General features: G+C 32.9%; 1 protein-coding gene across 5 annotated transcripts in view; it reads right to left on the reverse strand.

The window, feature by feature from the left end:
- Nucleotides 1-14,412, reverse strand: part of LOC108912677 (aryl hydrocarbon receptor nuclear translocator homolog) — a 182,073-nt gene continuing 167,661 nt past the window's right edge. For 3 of the 5 annotated variants that reach the window (XM_018717994.2, XM_018717992.1, XM_018717991.1), the window contains 4 exons: nt 6,381-6,701; nt 6,130-6,324; nt 5,731-6,030; nt 1-1,125 (listed from right to left, as the gene is read on the reverse strand). In XM_018717994.2, the coding sequence (XP_018573510.1) occupies nt 266-1,125; nt 5,731-6,030; nt 6,130-6,324; nt 6,381-6,701 (1,676 nt within the window). In that variant the 3' untranslated portion in view covers nt 1-265. The remainder of the gene's footprint in view (nt 1,126-5,730; nt 6,031-6,129; nt 6,325-6,380; nt 6,702-14,412) is intronic. The other 2 variants (XM_018717995.2, XM_018717993.1) reach the window with 1 other exon arrangement.

Raw genomic sequence — 14,412 nt, forward strand, 5'->3', positions numbered from 1 at the left:
AACAGTGTCATGTCAAACTTTACTGAAGCTATAATACATTCTGGACGTCACAATAATATTAAACAATTTAAAATTTTTGTGAATTAATCAGCATTCGAGGATTAACTTTCTTTATACTGTTTTATGTTAACTCTTGTTCTATAAAAAACACATCACTGCACACACTGAAGTGTCACTGATTCTCTTTTACCATTTACCAAAATGACAGTTGCAATTCATCGAGTTTTTGATATTACAACAATTATGTATAAAAAAATATATAAATTTATTCAAATGTTGTATTAAACATATTCAGGTCCTCAAAGGATGTCGCTCCTCCCTGGTCTAACATTTGTAGCATATCTGAAAGCTCGTGCGGCTGTGGCTGAGGGGGAGGCCCTGATCCACTAGAACCGGGACCGGAATCGGAGGTTTGAGCTGATCCTTGCCAGTTAGTCCACTGATAAGAACTAGGTGTAGTCCCTGTGCCTGGCCGTGCTCCACCACTCAGTTGCGTGTATGTTGGACCAGGAGAGCGGGGGCTAGGTTGGCTATACTGATACCCTTCAGGAGCAGGTTGGGTCTGTCGTAAACTCCACGCTGCAGCAGCAGGAGTTGGACTAGTTGTGCTACCTTTACTTAATCTTGCTAATACACTAGTATTACTACTACTGGCACTAGCTTGTGATGGAGAGCCGTAAGCAATAGGAGATGCCGTTGGCTCGTAACTAGTATACACGTTTTGCCCACTACTAGGTCGAGCTGCTTGTTGTTGGGGATCAGTGAGTAAACGTGGAAATCGGGAATCTTCTGAACGGTCATTGCAACCAGATGAAGTTGACATCGGCAGGTACTCACTTTGAATATGTGTGGTTGGAAGCATATGGGAGTAAATTCCGGCATCTCGTCGCTGTAAACTGTAGTCTAAACCTGGTTGCTGATAACTAACTTGCTCTGGAGTTTCTGCGGCGGTTTCACCAGATGGGTGTAAAGATTTAGCTGTAGTGTTTGTACAAACTATATATTCAACTTCGTCAGTATATGGATTTAAAAAAGAGAACGCGCTCGTTCTTAACCATATCCATTCTCTGTTTTTCGCTCTAAAACGGTACATCACTGACAAAACTTGCCCTTTCAACTTCAGAACTAAAAAAAAATATTTTAAATAAACACTGGCAATATAAAAATATATCGGACGTTTCACGACAATGGGCAGTGGGCTGCCCAGAATAAAAAGTCATCAATATTGATGTTCGATGTATCAAACTCAATCGAAAGCCATCTGGTGATTTTAAAAAAACATCATGGCGGTTCCAATATGGCGTCCGCAATCATGGAAAATTCTGTTTATAGTAATATTCATAGATAAGAAACATAAAAATACCACATCAGCATCCACCAACGTTTTTGTGGATGCTGATTTCGAATTCAATCTTTAAACCCCCATCTAGTCACTATTTGTCCCTTACCTTAAAAATACTTCAAATCGTTGAAATAATACTTTTCTACGATGAGTAATACAGTTTAACCACCACAATCTATATTTTCGGGATCGCTGAAACCAATTCTGATATCCGAATAACTTAACTAGTCAGAATTCATGCCTAACCTCAAAAAATAGCACAAATTGCTAATATTACACTTTTCTATGTGTAGAAATGAAGTGTATCAATATATCTTCATATTCTTGGGGTCATTGAATCGAATTGCTACATCCGTTTGAACCCAACTGGTCACTAGTCATCTCTGACCTCAACAAATATAATAGTTATAAAGTCTGACCACCTTATCTCTATGTTTTTTTGGGATTGCCGAGTCCAATTTTGATATCCGTATAACATCAACTGGTTAGTATTCGTCTTGTAACCTAAAAATTCTCTAAAATTGATTAAATATTATAGCGAAGAAAAGATAATACAGTCTTAGCCATGATAACGGCCTCAATCCGATTAAACAAAAAAGCTTATTGTTTAACCTGTTGAATTTAAAAATATCGAAAGTACTAAAAGTACAGGATAATTCTTATGTAAGACTTATTCGATTCAGCAAATTCTATTTCGAAATTTGTAACTATGGGTTCAGTCAATGAGCTCATTAAAATGATTTGATCAAATCTCTAACCAAAGTATCATCTGTCCATAGGTGTCGGTATTGTACTATTTCAATGGTCTACCAGCACACCAGCGACTTTTTGAAAACTAGTAGCGCTTGAGTAAGGCTATCCAATATTTCGTGTTTTTTATGTGTATCTTCAGGCGCCAACTGCCATGAGAGGGTTAGAGAAGTGCTATACGGCTTGAGGGAAACTTTTGGTGATTTGGAATATTTTTTTGAGGTTAGTGACGACTAATGACTAGTTGGGTTCAAACAGATGTAGGAATTCGATTCAGTGACCCCAAAAATATAAAGATACGTTGGTTACATTTCATTCCTAAATATAGAAAAAATAGCAATTTGCGCTATTTGTTTGAGGTTAGGCACGAGCTCTGACTAGTTGAAGTTATATGGATATTAGAATTGGTTTCAGCGATCCCGAAAACACAAATTGTGGTGGTTAGACTGTATTACTCATCGAAGAAAAGTATTATTTCAAAGATTTGAAATATTTTTAAGGTTAGGGACGAACATTGACCAGATAGGGTTTAACGAACATTGAATTCGAAATAAGCAACCCCAAAAACATATAGATATTGGTGATTCAGTCTACAATACAGTATTTTTATGTTTCTTATCTATCAATATTATTCATTAAACAGAATTTTCCATGATTGCGGTCGCCATATTGGAACCGCCATGATGTTTTTTTTTTAAATCATCCAGATGGCTTTCGATAGAGTTTTTAAATAAGAAGCTTTTGACACGTCGAACATCAATATTGATGACTTTTTATTCTGGGCAGCCCACTGTGCCAATTGACGTGAAACGTCTGACATATACTAGATTTTTAAATGGAAATACTTTGCACATACAAATATTAACTTTTTCAATCCAAGGCATAAAGCTACAATGATAAACTTTTAGGGCTAATTTTGCTCACCAAAACCAACAAAAAAAACAGCAATACTTTTCCTAATCCTTGGATGGAAGTGAAACAGTTTTTTTGTGCATGGTGCAACACTAAAGAACTATTGAAGATAATGATTTCAAATTAGGTTAAATTTAAACGAAAATTAATCAGTGGCGTCAGAATTAAAAGAAGTCAGAGGTTTCAATTTTCAAAGAAATTATTTGATCAGAGGACCTTCTTTTACAGATTTGGATGAAAGGACCATTTCCAACTGAGATTTTTGTGTTTCTTTATTGAATATTCTACATTTATTTATGTGACATCATTCTGACATTTAAAAATTTCAGATTGTACAAAAAAGATGTATGTATTTTTTTTAAACTGAATAGATATGCGAGTTTATAAGTCAAAGTAACTTGGATATTAAAGATTTAATACAATTTAGAACACTCAGTTTCATTCAAAAATTACTTAATAAAGTTACAATTACATTTTTTAATTTCATAACTCATTATACCATAGGACTGAGCATTTCCTAAAAAGGATTGTTTGTACAAAATTTTGTGAATTTATTATTAATGATTATAGTACATATTTCTTTTTAAGTTATCCAAACAACACATGAATATTAAATTACTTAATTAAACCGATAAAATGTTAGTTTTAAAACATGAGAATATGCAAATTATACAATAATAGGGTCACTCCATATATTTTAATAACTATTTTGAAAAAAATTTTGACTAAAATATTCAATTTTGTAATTTTTTAATTTTCAATTGTTTTGTGCAAAAAGGGTAGAAATTATTTCATTTTGAATTATTTCTTTTCTAACACATGACAAAATTACTAATGTAAATGTAATAAAATGTTCCTAATTTTGAATCTTAAACTAACAACTAAAAATAAACTGAAATCTTCTACGACCTAAGTTTGGTTTAAAAAAAATAATAATAATAAAATTAAGTATAGGATAATTATTTAACTCTCAATAAATGAGGATGGATACTGAAATGAAATTTTTGTTAAAATGAAATTTATATTTGAAACATGATAAAACAAACATTTTTTTCTGTAGGTGTATTATAGCGAATTTTTAAATTTATAGATTAAATGGCATTTTAGTTCTGAGGAATAACTTCAAATAAACATTAATGTATTTGAGAGAGATTAAAAATAAATTTAATCCCTGTCAAAATCGAAGATTAAAAGTGGCATTTTATCCCTGAAACAAGAGTAAGGATTAAAAAGTATCTTAATCCACCAACAAGTACAAAAAATATTTCTAACATTAAAATTGTTAGTTAATAGTGTTTCCTTGTCTTTCCTTTATTAACAAAGATAAATAAATTTAATCTGATTTAAGAAAGCTGTTTATGGAAATGAATAAGAATAAAAGATAAGTTATGTAAAAAATCAAATTGAGCAGAAATATTAGGAATTTTATGTCCATTTTCACTAAAATTAATACCATTACTAAATTATTTGTAAGAAAGCTAAATTCAATGCACCTTTTGCTAAACTATTCCTAGGGGTATGAAAACTGGTTAAATTTAAGCCTTCGTTTAACGTCTTGTTAAGACGGGTTTTTGGGTTTATGGAATTATGGTGGTTTCTGATAAATAAATCAGAGTTGTAGGGTTATGGGGTCATCAAGATCGTCATTAGATACAAGCCTCCTCGTACCATCACTTGGATTTTGAATTAAAAAAAGATAAATGAACGATTTACAAAAAATCCCAATGGGTCAAAACAGAGGTCAGATTCAGTTTCAGATTCAGTAGCTGAAAATATGTATGTAGGAATAACATGGTCTGCTTTATGGCACAGACAATTTACCTTTTTTTTGTGGCTCTATATTATTATTATTTGTTAAATAAAAATTAGCAATTACACGTCTGTTATGGTGCCCTTTTTCTAGTCAGGGTAACTGAATTTCCTAGTTTACTGTTAACTATTTTTTTCCTAAAAACATTTCTATTTCTTTTTATGCGAAGATAATTATCAAATTATCTCATCATAATCAATAAAATATAACCATTGAATAAAAGTTTTGTGGTTTATGGCTTGCTAAGCAGTTACATAAAAAATACCATCTTGAATCTTCTGAAAATAACTTCTGAAGATTTATGAACAGCAATCTCGAAGTTCCCATTAAGGTTATTTGGAGATGGATTTATTAGTAATATGTTCACTGGAGGGAGATTATTGGATGAATCCTATTTTTTTTTATACTTGCAACCGCCATATTGGATTTACAAATTCTACCACGTAACAAGTTAAAGTACTTGGAAGAACTAATCTTTGTACGTCCAAAACCGTTTATTAAGTATCTCTAAATATTGGCGAGAGCCATGATCGATTTAACGTGGAATGTCCCATATATAGTACAACTTTCAAAACATTAAATGCAGAAAATTCTGGGTATAAACGTGCTTTCATAATGAATTTCTAGTTTAATACGGGGATGTAAAGCAAAAACCACATAAATTACTCTATGCACGAGTGTGACTCGGGCACATGCAAAATGAAATTCCGAGTTACATTCGGGCAGAAGCAAGAAAGAGTTAAACAAAACAAAACTTCACTACAGCTTTACCCGAATATATACCTCTTAAATTAATCTTTTGTTCATGTTCATTTCCATCAATAGCTGTAACTTTGGAATTTTTAGCCATTTTGACAGAGACAACATCTACTAATACTAATTTTATTGTGATTTTAATAAAAAAAAATAATAATACCTTGCTCAAAACTGTCTTTCATATGTGTCTGATCTTCTGGATGGAAAAAATCGAAACAACTCTTGCCTAATAGCTCTGGTGGGGAGTAGCCCAGCAATCCTATTACACGTTGGTCTACGAAAGTGAATTTACCATCCATGGAATGTCTTGAGATGAATTCCGAATTGCTACTGGAACCCGACATATCACTGGTATTTGGAGTTGAAGTTACTTGTAAGCGACCAATAGCCACCAAACAACAGTGGGCTGTATGAATTTCATCATCAGCTTGACGTTCTAGTTGAACACCTGGGAACATATCTGATATTTTCCCAACTTAGATTATTCTTAACTTTACCCAGAACATTTGATATGAGAAGATATACGATCTAATCATATTAAAAGATCTGTTTTACTTACCTGTCGGAGGCCAATTCTTTATATATCCGGTACAGTGTACTACTGCAAAATTCTGACCATCACGTCCTGGACCAAGGCTATTTCTTTGTTTAAGGCGGTTTAAATGACCTACTGACATACTCTCCGGAGAAAGATTTCCAATTTTCATTCTACATATGAAACCTCTTCGTGAACCCATACATAACCTCATAGAAGCTGCAACGGTAAAGCTTTAATTATGTTATTCAATTTTAAAGATATTCCTTTATTACATTGGTGGCCCTCCTTTTTTACGGTGCCTGTTTTTAAATCAAGGATGCGACCCGTATTCTGAGGTTCTTGCGTTGACAGTTGTTCCCTAACTTTCTCAACATCTTCAGGATGAATGCTGTCATACAAGCAGGAACCATACCAGTCACTTTGCGAGTGATTTAGTACAGGAGCAACAGAATCGGATACATATATTATCCGACCTGTGTCGCAGCTTACTACAAACAGAAAACCATCAGCTGCTTCCAGTATGAGATGTTTCAATTCTTGATCAGTGAGAAAGGAAGGTTTATAGGTGCCATCTGTACTCGTATTTCCAGTACCTAAGATTAATAAGGATTATTAAAATTTTGAATGGAAAAATACATTTTCATCTGAGAATAAATTATGATAAGTCGATCAGAATTAATAAAAAAAAATATTTTAAAAATTATACATTATTTCATGTTTTCTGAAATTCTTATCAAATGAAGTCATATAGACACATTCCTTATAATAAATGCAGTAAAACCATATAATTATTATAGTACATTATGAGACTAGGATAGCATGATATAAGACCCAAAAATATTGGCCCTATATGCCAATTCATTGCACACAAATGTGAAAATATATCTGCACACATAAGTGCAGCATTGGCTTCTTGTACCTGGGGGAATTACGTAAACAAAACATGGTAGACCACAAGTATTTGGACAGCATTCAGATGGTCTAGCAAAGGTTGTTTCATTATAATTGAAACTAAAATTTATTAATTATATATATACAGTGTGGTAAAAATGTTCTGCATAAAATTCATATTTTCGTTAAACAATTTTTTTTCGAAAAACGGTGAGACCCGTCGATTTTTATTTGATCCAGGGCACCTTGTTATGTGGAAATTTTTTTTTTTTCGATAATCCACTTACGGCAGCGATGACATAATTTTCTTTTTAAATGACAACGCATATTTTTTCGTTCGAAATTGATGACAGTGATAATTATCTAAACAACGGTGTGAAAATTTCGATGTCTTACATAACAATTTTTTTAGAAAAATGCACCTTAAGTTCTTATAAGTGATAATTGTCTACTTACACTATTAATGGCTCCGAAAAGGACAAAGTTGACAAAATTACATTTCAAACGAGTAAAATTACACTAATGTTTGTGTAAGTCTAGCGAAATTGTTCGAATTGCCCACCCTGTACCATTTGGCATTGTCCTAAGCGTGTGTAAACGCCGTCTACACTTCGTTCAAGCATTCCCGGGTCGATTTGATTTATTTCAAAACGAATACGGTTTTTAAGTTCTTCCAAATCACCTGGTCTGTTTGTGTACACACGCGATTTCAAATAGCCCCACAAAAAAAAGTCTAGAGGTGTTAAATCAGGCGAACGCGGAGGCCACTCGATTGTTCCGCGTCGCCCGATCCACCGGCCAGTAAACGTGTTATTCAAGTACTCCCGTACTTGCACTCCATAATGGGGCGGTGCACCATCCTGCTGAAACCAAATTCTTTCCTCAGGAATATCAGGATCCTCGTTGTTCGGGAATAACTCTGCTAAGCTTGGGACCAAATCGAACCGCAGGAAATCCAAATAGCGAGCAGCAGTTAAATTTTCCTCGAAAAAATACGGGCCTAAAATACGACGCCCTATTATTCCCGCCCAAACGTTCACCTTTCGGGGGTGCTGATGATCTACTTCTTGCACCCAGTGCGGGTTTTCCTGAGACCAATACCGGCAGTTATGTCGATGCACCGATCCATTAAGATAAAAAGTAGCCTCGTCAGAAAAAATTATGTTCTTGAGGAAGTCGGGGTCTCCGTTACATCGATGCATTAAATCTTCACAAAAGTGGAGACGGCGGTCTGGGTCGTCCTCAGTCAATGCATGTATCAAGTGACCCTTATAGGGGTGAAATTTCTCTTTTTTGAGAAAGTTCACCACAGTTACATGTGAAATATCATTGTTCAATGCAATCGACCTTGTACTAGAATGAGGGTTGTCCTGGAGCTCCACCAGGATATTCAATCTAGTTTCATCATCTACTCTAGGACGACCCGCACGAGGAGCATCTTTCACACTACCAGTTTCCTCAAACCTTGCCAGTACCCTACTAACCGTAGATTGCGTAATTGGTGGTCTGTCAGGGTACGTTGCATTAAATAATTGGCAAGCTTCTTGATGGGTTCGTAACTTATCGCCGAAACCAATCATCCTCAAAATATCAATTCTTTCGCGTTCACTAAGTTTTGCCATTTCGAATTAAACGATTTCACCAAAGAATGTTAAATCGGTACTGATTTTTAGTCTTCAATATTTCAGGTAATCTACTCCTTTCAAGTAAACATTTCTTTGGATCTTTTTTTTTTGGGGAATTTATCGGCAAACTCGAAGACAAAAAGTCGACCTTAATTTGCTACATACTATTTGGATTTTGTGCGGTTGAACTTGGTTCTAAATTTTGCAGTTTAATCAGGATCCTGACAATATCTGATGAATAATTCCGCAAATATTACATAACACCAGTTGCAACTTAAGTTATCTGAAATGCTTTCTGCCGAATAAATTTTTTTCTAAGGCATTTGATCCGTAAACAGCAAATTATTGCATTCAAGAACTTAAGGTGCATTTTTCTAAAAAAAATTGTTATGTAAGACATAGAAATTTTCACACCGTTGTTTAGATAATTATCACTGTCATCAATTTCGAACGAAAAAAATATACGTTGTCATTTAAAAAAACATCGCTGCCGTGAGTGGATTATCGAAAAAAAAAATTTCCACATAACAAGGTGCCCTGAATCAAATAAAAATCGACGGGTCTCACCGTTTTTCGAAAAAAAATTGTTTAACGAAAATATGAATTTTATGCAGAACTTTTTTACCACGCTGTATATATTGTGTGTATACTCTGTTTGTTTATATCAGTGTTTACAGATTAAAACCAATACCACTAAATCCACTACTAGTTTATTTACAGAAACTGCAAAACGGTGCTTAAAATTAATAACCAAAATTTTTAAAACATATTTACAACCTCTGGAATCGTTCCCGACTTACATGGGCAGTGTGCCTATAGTTAGTTGATTACTAAGTAAGAACAAACATATTAAAATAACCCATTGATACAATAACAATGAATTAATAGACATATGGAACGGCTGATGAAAACTGGGAGTTAGTTGCACATTTACACTTGTGAAACAGACACAGAACTGTGGATGGAGTCAGCATATATACAGGGTGGGCCATTAGTGTGAGAAAGTAAAATAACTCCCCTGTTATTCATAATACAGAAAAAAAGTTGTACAAGTTGTAAAAGTTGTACAGAATCAAAAAACCTAATGGTCAAAATTAATTTGAAACACACAGGGCGATGAGTAAAAACACCCAGTAAATGGAATACCCCGTATATTTTTAAACATCGATTTATGAGAAAAATCTGTATATGGCAATATAAACAGTTTAATATTTTAGTGCGGGGTTGCCAAGTTATATAGAAAATTCTTCGAATTTTGGAAAAAACATGACCCCGAAGAAGTTATATTAAATTTCAACTACTAATACTTGGAGCAAAAATATTTGACTGAGGTATAGGCAAATGTTAGGCAAAGACTCCTATATTAGCTAATATCGATATTTTAAAAGGGCATTTTTTATAATACGATCATTTTAAGAAAGTTCAAACTTGATTTTCTAATATTTTTCAAATGAAACACCCTGTATTTTATTGTTCTATTTTGTTCACATATCAGTCTACTACAACTTATATTAACACCCTGTAAAAGCTATAATAATGAAACTTTCTTTTTAGGGTTTTAAGGTGTGATCAAATCGAAAATGCTATCCATTTCTTACTTAAAAAAATGACTAATAAGTTTTTAATTTTTGAGGGTCATTTCTTATTGACAGTAGGCCGTAAAAAAGATCACATGTAAAAAAATATAATATCAAAAAGTAGGCCTTTTTGAGTACTACCACATAAAAAAAGAAGAAAGAAAAGAATTTTGGAAATCAGCCAACGCCATCCTAAATACGGAGGTGTTCCGTTTAAGTGAAACACACTGTGTATGTATATATATATATTTGGGATTGCAGTCAACGGTGCTAAGGGCTAGTACAATAAGAACACTTTGTATTGTTGTCAAGCTTTCGAAAATGTTTATTTCCTTTCTCAAGACATAAACGTAAGATTATATTAGAAATCCATCAAAAAAGATAAATACCTACAGAACCATTGTTAAAATTTACAAACAGAGTAAAAAAATATAGGTTGTTCCATTTAAATTAACAAAGTTATAGCTGTTTGAAGTTATCAAAATGTAACAGCAAAAATGAAACACAAATATTTTAATTTATGTTTTTAATACCATAATTTAGCGTTACCTATGCCCTTTACAGGTATAAAAAATCCGCTCGATATCATGCTCATGAAATAGTCGAAAATATGTTTTAAATATGTTATAGTTATTAATTGTTTTTTTTAATTAATGTATGTGTAATTTTTTTTGCATTTTTTGAAGCCTTGATGCTTGTAAAAACAAATTTGAGCTCCAGGGGCAACTTTGTGAGTAATAATAAAAAAACCAGAAAAGTACCGAAAGTTTAAGGCCGTCTAACTTTTTTATTTTAAGAGATAGAGAAAACTTATTTTAATAAAATTTCATGGCAAAATTGATATCTTCAAACAAATTTTTGAAGTATCGGATGTAATTTGCTGCGCCCTCTATGCGGACAAAAAAAAATTGTCATCATGCGATGTACTACATGTTGCCTTTATCTTTCATATCTATTACATTTTTATAATTTTGCTATGAAAGATGTAGATTAATGTATAGAAATTGTTTTAAACAGGCCAACTACAAAAATTTTTATGAATATGATGTACTTTTTCGAAGCTAAGAATCTGCAATATCTGGCACCCATCAGTTTACAATCATAGAACATAGAAGTAAGGTCCCAGGATTTTGGTATCAAGAATTCTAGCCCTAACCAAAACCTCTGTTGAAATGCATTTTCTCCGTGCCAATGTAAATTACCATTAGTCCATTTGAAGTAAATGTTTCTATTAAAAAAATCCATTGTTACAAAAAATAGGCATATCTGACCAGAGAATTCTTCTGTATATAAAAGGATTTTCCCTCTTTCTTTCTTGTCACCACCTACAGAATCCTAATCTCCTCGGTTCATCTTCAAGCTCAAGAGGTGCACTTTTTTCACTTTATAACATTTGATACCATTTTTTCGTAATATATCCTTGCACTATCCTTCTTTACAGTGTAGTTTACTTCAATCTGACTTGCTCATATTTCCTATTTACATAATTTAAAATTCTGTTAACATTACCTATTTTATTAACAACAGTTGAGTTTATTAGCAAAGGTTTTCTACATTCCGCTAGTGCTTGAATAGAATTGAAATTGCATTGATAGTACAATACAAACATATTACACTTCTCAATATGTGAACATATCATTATTATCCAAAATTTTAGTTTTTCAAATCACAGTTAACTGTAACAATTTCCAAACCAACAGTTATATATATAAACTATAACAACAAACAATTTGTTAAATAATAACATTACTGGGTTAACGTTAACACATTTGTTTCCATAGCGTGCTACATTTAACGTAAGCTACTTTGTCTGTGCAAGAACAATGTTGAAATCTCAGTTTTCTCTAAAGCAAAACACCAATATGTGTATTTTGCTTAAAAGTAATACCTACATTATATTTATTAAATTTTTTGTAGTTGACACGTGTCTACAACAATTTCTACGTTAACACGAAAATGTTTACATTTTTTATACCAAAATTATAAAAAATGTAATAAATATAAAAGATACAGGCAACATGTAGTATATCGCATGAAAGAGGAAAAACCAAGCAATTTTTTATAGCCACAGCCTGCTTCGATGACAACTTTTTTTTCACCCGCGTAGTGTGCAGTAAATTACATACGATAGTTCCAAAATCTGTTTACACTGGGTGAAAGATATCAATTTTGCCATGAAATTTTATTAAAATAAGTTTTCTCTATCTCTTACAATAAAAAAGTTAGACGACCTTAAACTTTCGGTACTTTTCCGGTTTTCTTATGATTACTCACAAAGTTGGCCATGGATCTCAAATTTGTTTTTACGAGCACAAAGGCCTCAAAGAATGCAACAAAAAACATGTAAAGATTTTTGACGTACGTCGCATATTAAGCGAGATTCATAGAAGTGGTCCTCTTATAGTAGTCCCAAAATCATGGAACAAAATTTATATATTTTTTTTTCAGTTAAGATTTTAAAAAATCGCTGAAACAGGTCAATTAGTATATCACTGTCACTATTCTGCAATATTTTCTATTTTTATTAAGCCATGTTTGACAGACCTAAATTACCAACATTTTGTTTAATAGGACGCTCTATACATGGTGATTCACAACTTATCCAAAAAAAATTGGGAATAGATGCGACATGAAAAATGAAGTCAATATCGTAAAAAAAATTTTTTAAAATCCGTAGTTTCCGAGAAAAAAATTTAAAAAAAAAGTTATAGTACATTCAATCACTACCTAGCTGGAAAACTGTAGTCTCTAGCGTCATTCGCAATACACGTGGAGATCCACGTGGCCTCAGTGACTCCGAATACTGAAATCCATTTTGCAGTCGTTGTTGCTATAGTGGTTTACTTGTTATCTGTGGTGTTTACAATAGTTTTTTCGTAGTTAGTGTCAAAAATGGTTTGCGTGTATAGCAATTTGGAGTTGATGGATATCGTTTTAATTTATGGTGAAGCAAGACAACATTTGTATTATGGTGAAGCATTATTGGTGTTATGGTGTCTGTTTAGTGGAAACGGTCGTGTTGTGTTTTCTATTTAAGTGATCCAACCCAATATCTATGTTGGCGTTTTCTTCTTCCCAAAAACAATATTTTAATCATTAATGAATTATAACTATTAAAAAATATACGTGTATATGTATATGTACGGTTAAGGTTACTTGGCTAGTATACAACTAACTACCTAACCAAGTAAATACTTCAACCGTACATATATACACTTACTTTTTTCCAAGGACTTCAGTATAAACCAGCTATAGCTAAGAATAAAAAAATCTTCTCTAAACATGTTAGTTGGTTATTGGAAAAATGTGTTTTGACTTCCTCGCGACAACCAGTGGAAAAGGACCGAAAACAAAAGCAAAACTCGAACAAAATGTAGCCCGCTTGATGGAAACTAAAGTTTTGGGTTTGTTTCAGTTTTGTTTTTGTTTTTCAGGTTCTAGAAAACACAAACAGGACATAAACTCAACTGTCCGTTTAGTGGAAAACCGCCATAAGGCTATACGTTCTTTGTCATAGTTGCCAAAAAAATGTAAAAAATTGTCTTTTATGTCGTACTGACGACTATATCAAACAATCATAGTCTCTTTTGTAATTTAAAAACGTACCTACTCATTATTAATCTTTTTCTACCTACTTTTTTCTAAAAAATTCATCGAAAAATAATTAAAATTCACCAGGTAGTTTAGGTATAACGTGAATCATTTTAATTCCAATTCATTCCTTGTTAAATTATTTTCAAAAATGGTTGCCCGTTTAAGCGAAAAACAGAGAATTGAAATTTTAATTATGATTAGATGCCGAGATAAAATCCGTAGTCAATCCGTAGGTATCCAAAAAGTTTTAAGAAATCGGAAGTATAACAAATTTATCTGGAACAGGCAGGCGAAGAACGGTAAGCCAAAATGACCGTCAAAATGTGATGCTCGCCGTTACTCACCTCACTTATACATTAGATCTATCTCAGCCAACTTCAATTTGTCCTCAGAACTCTGAAGTCCTTACAAAGTTAACATCTTACAAGAACTATGGAAAGATGATACAGACAGAAGATGCGAGGGGATTGCCAGGAAATTAGAAATTTATTTGAAAGACAACTTAAAAAAATCACATAACTTTTACTGACAAAGCGACTTTTTGCTTAAACGGAACCGTGAACAGGCAAAATACTAGGTTTTGGAGACCAGAAAATCCGCATTGGATGCAATTTGAC

Source organism: Anoplophora glabripennis, unplaced genomic scaffold (assembly GCF_000390285.2).
Source record: "Anoplophora glabripennis isolate ALB-LARVAE unplaced genomic scaffold, Agla_2.0 scaffold584, whole genome shotgun sequence".
Taxonomy (NCBI): Eukaryota; Metazoa; Arthropoda; class Insecta; order Coleoptera; family Cerambycidae; genus Anoplophora; species Anoplophora glabripennis.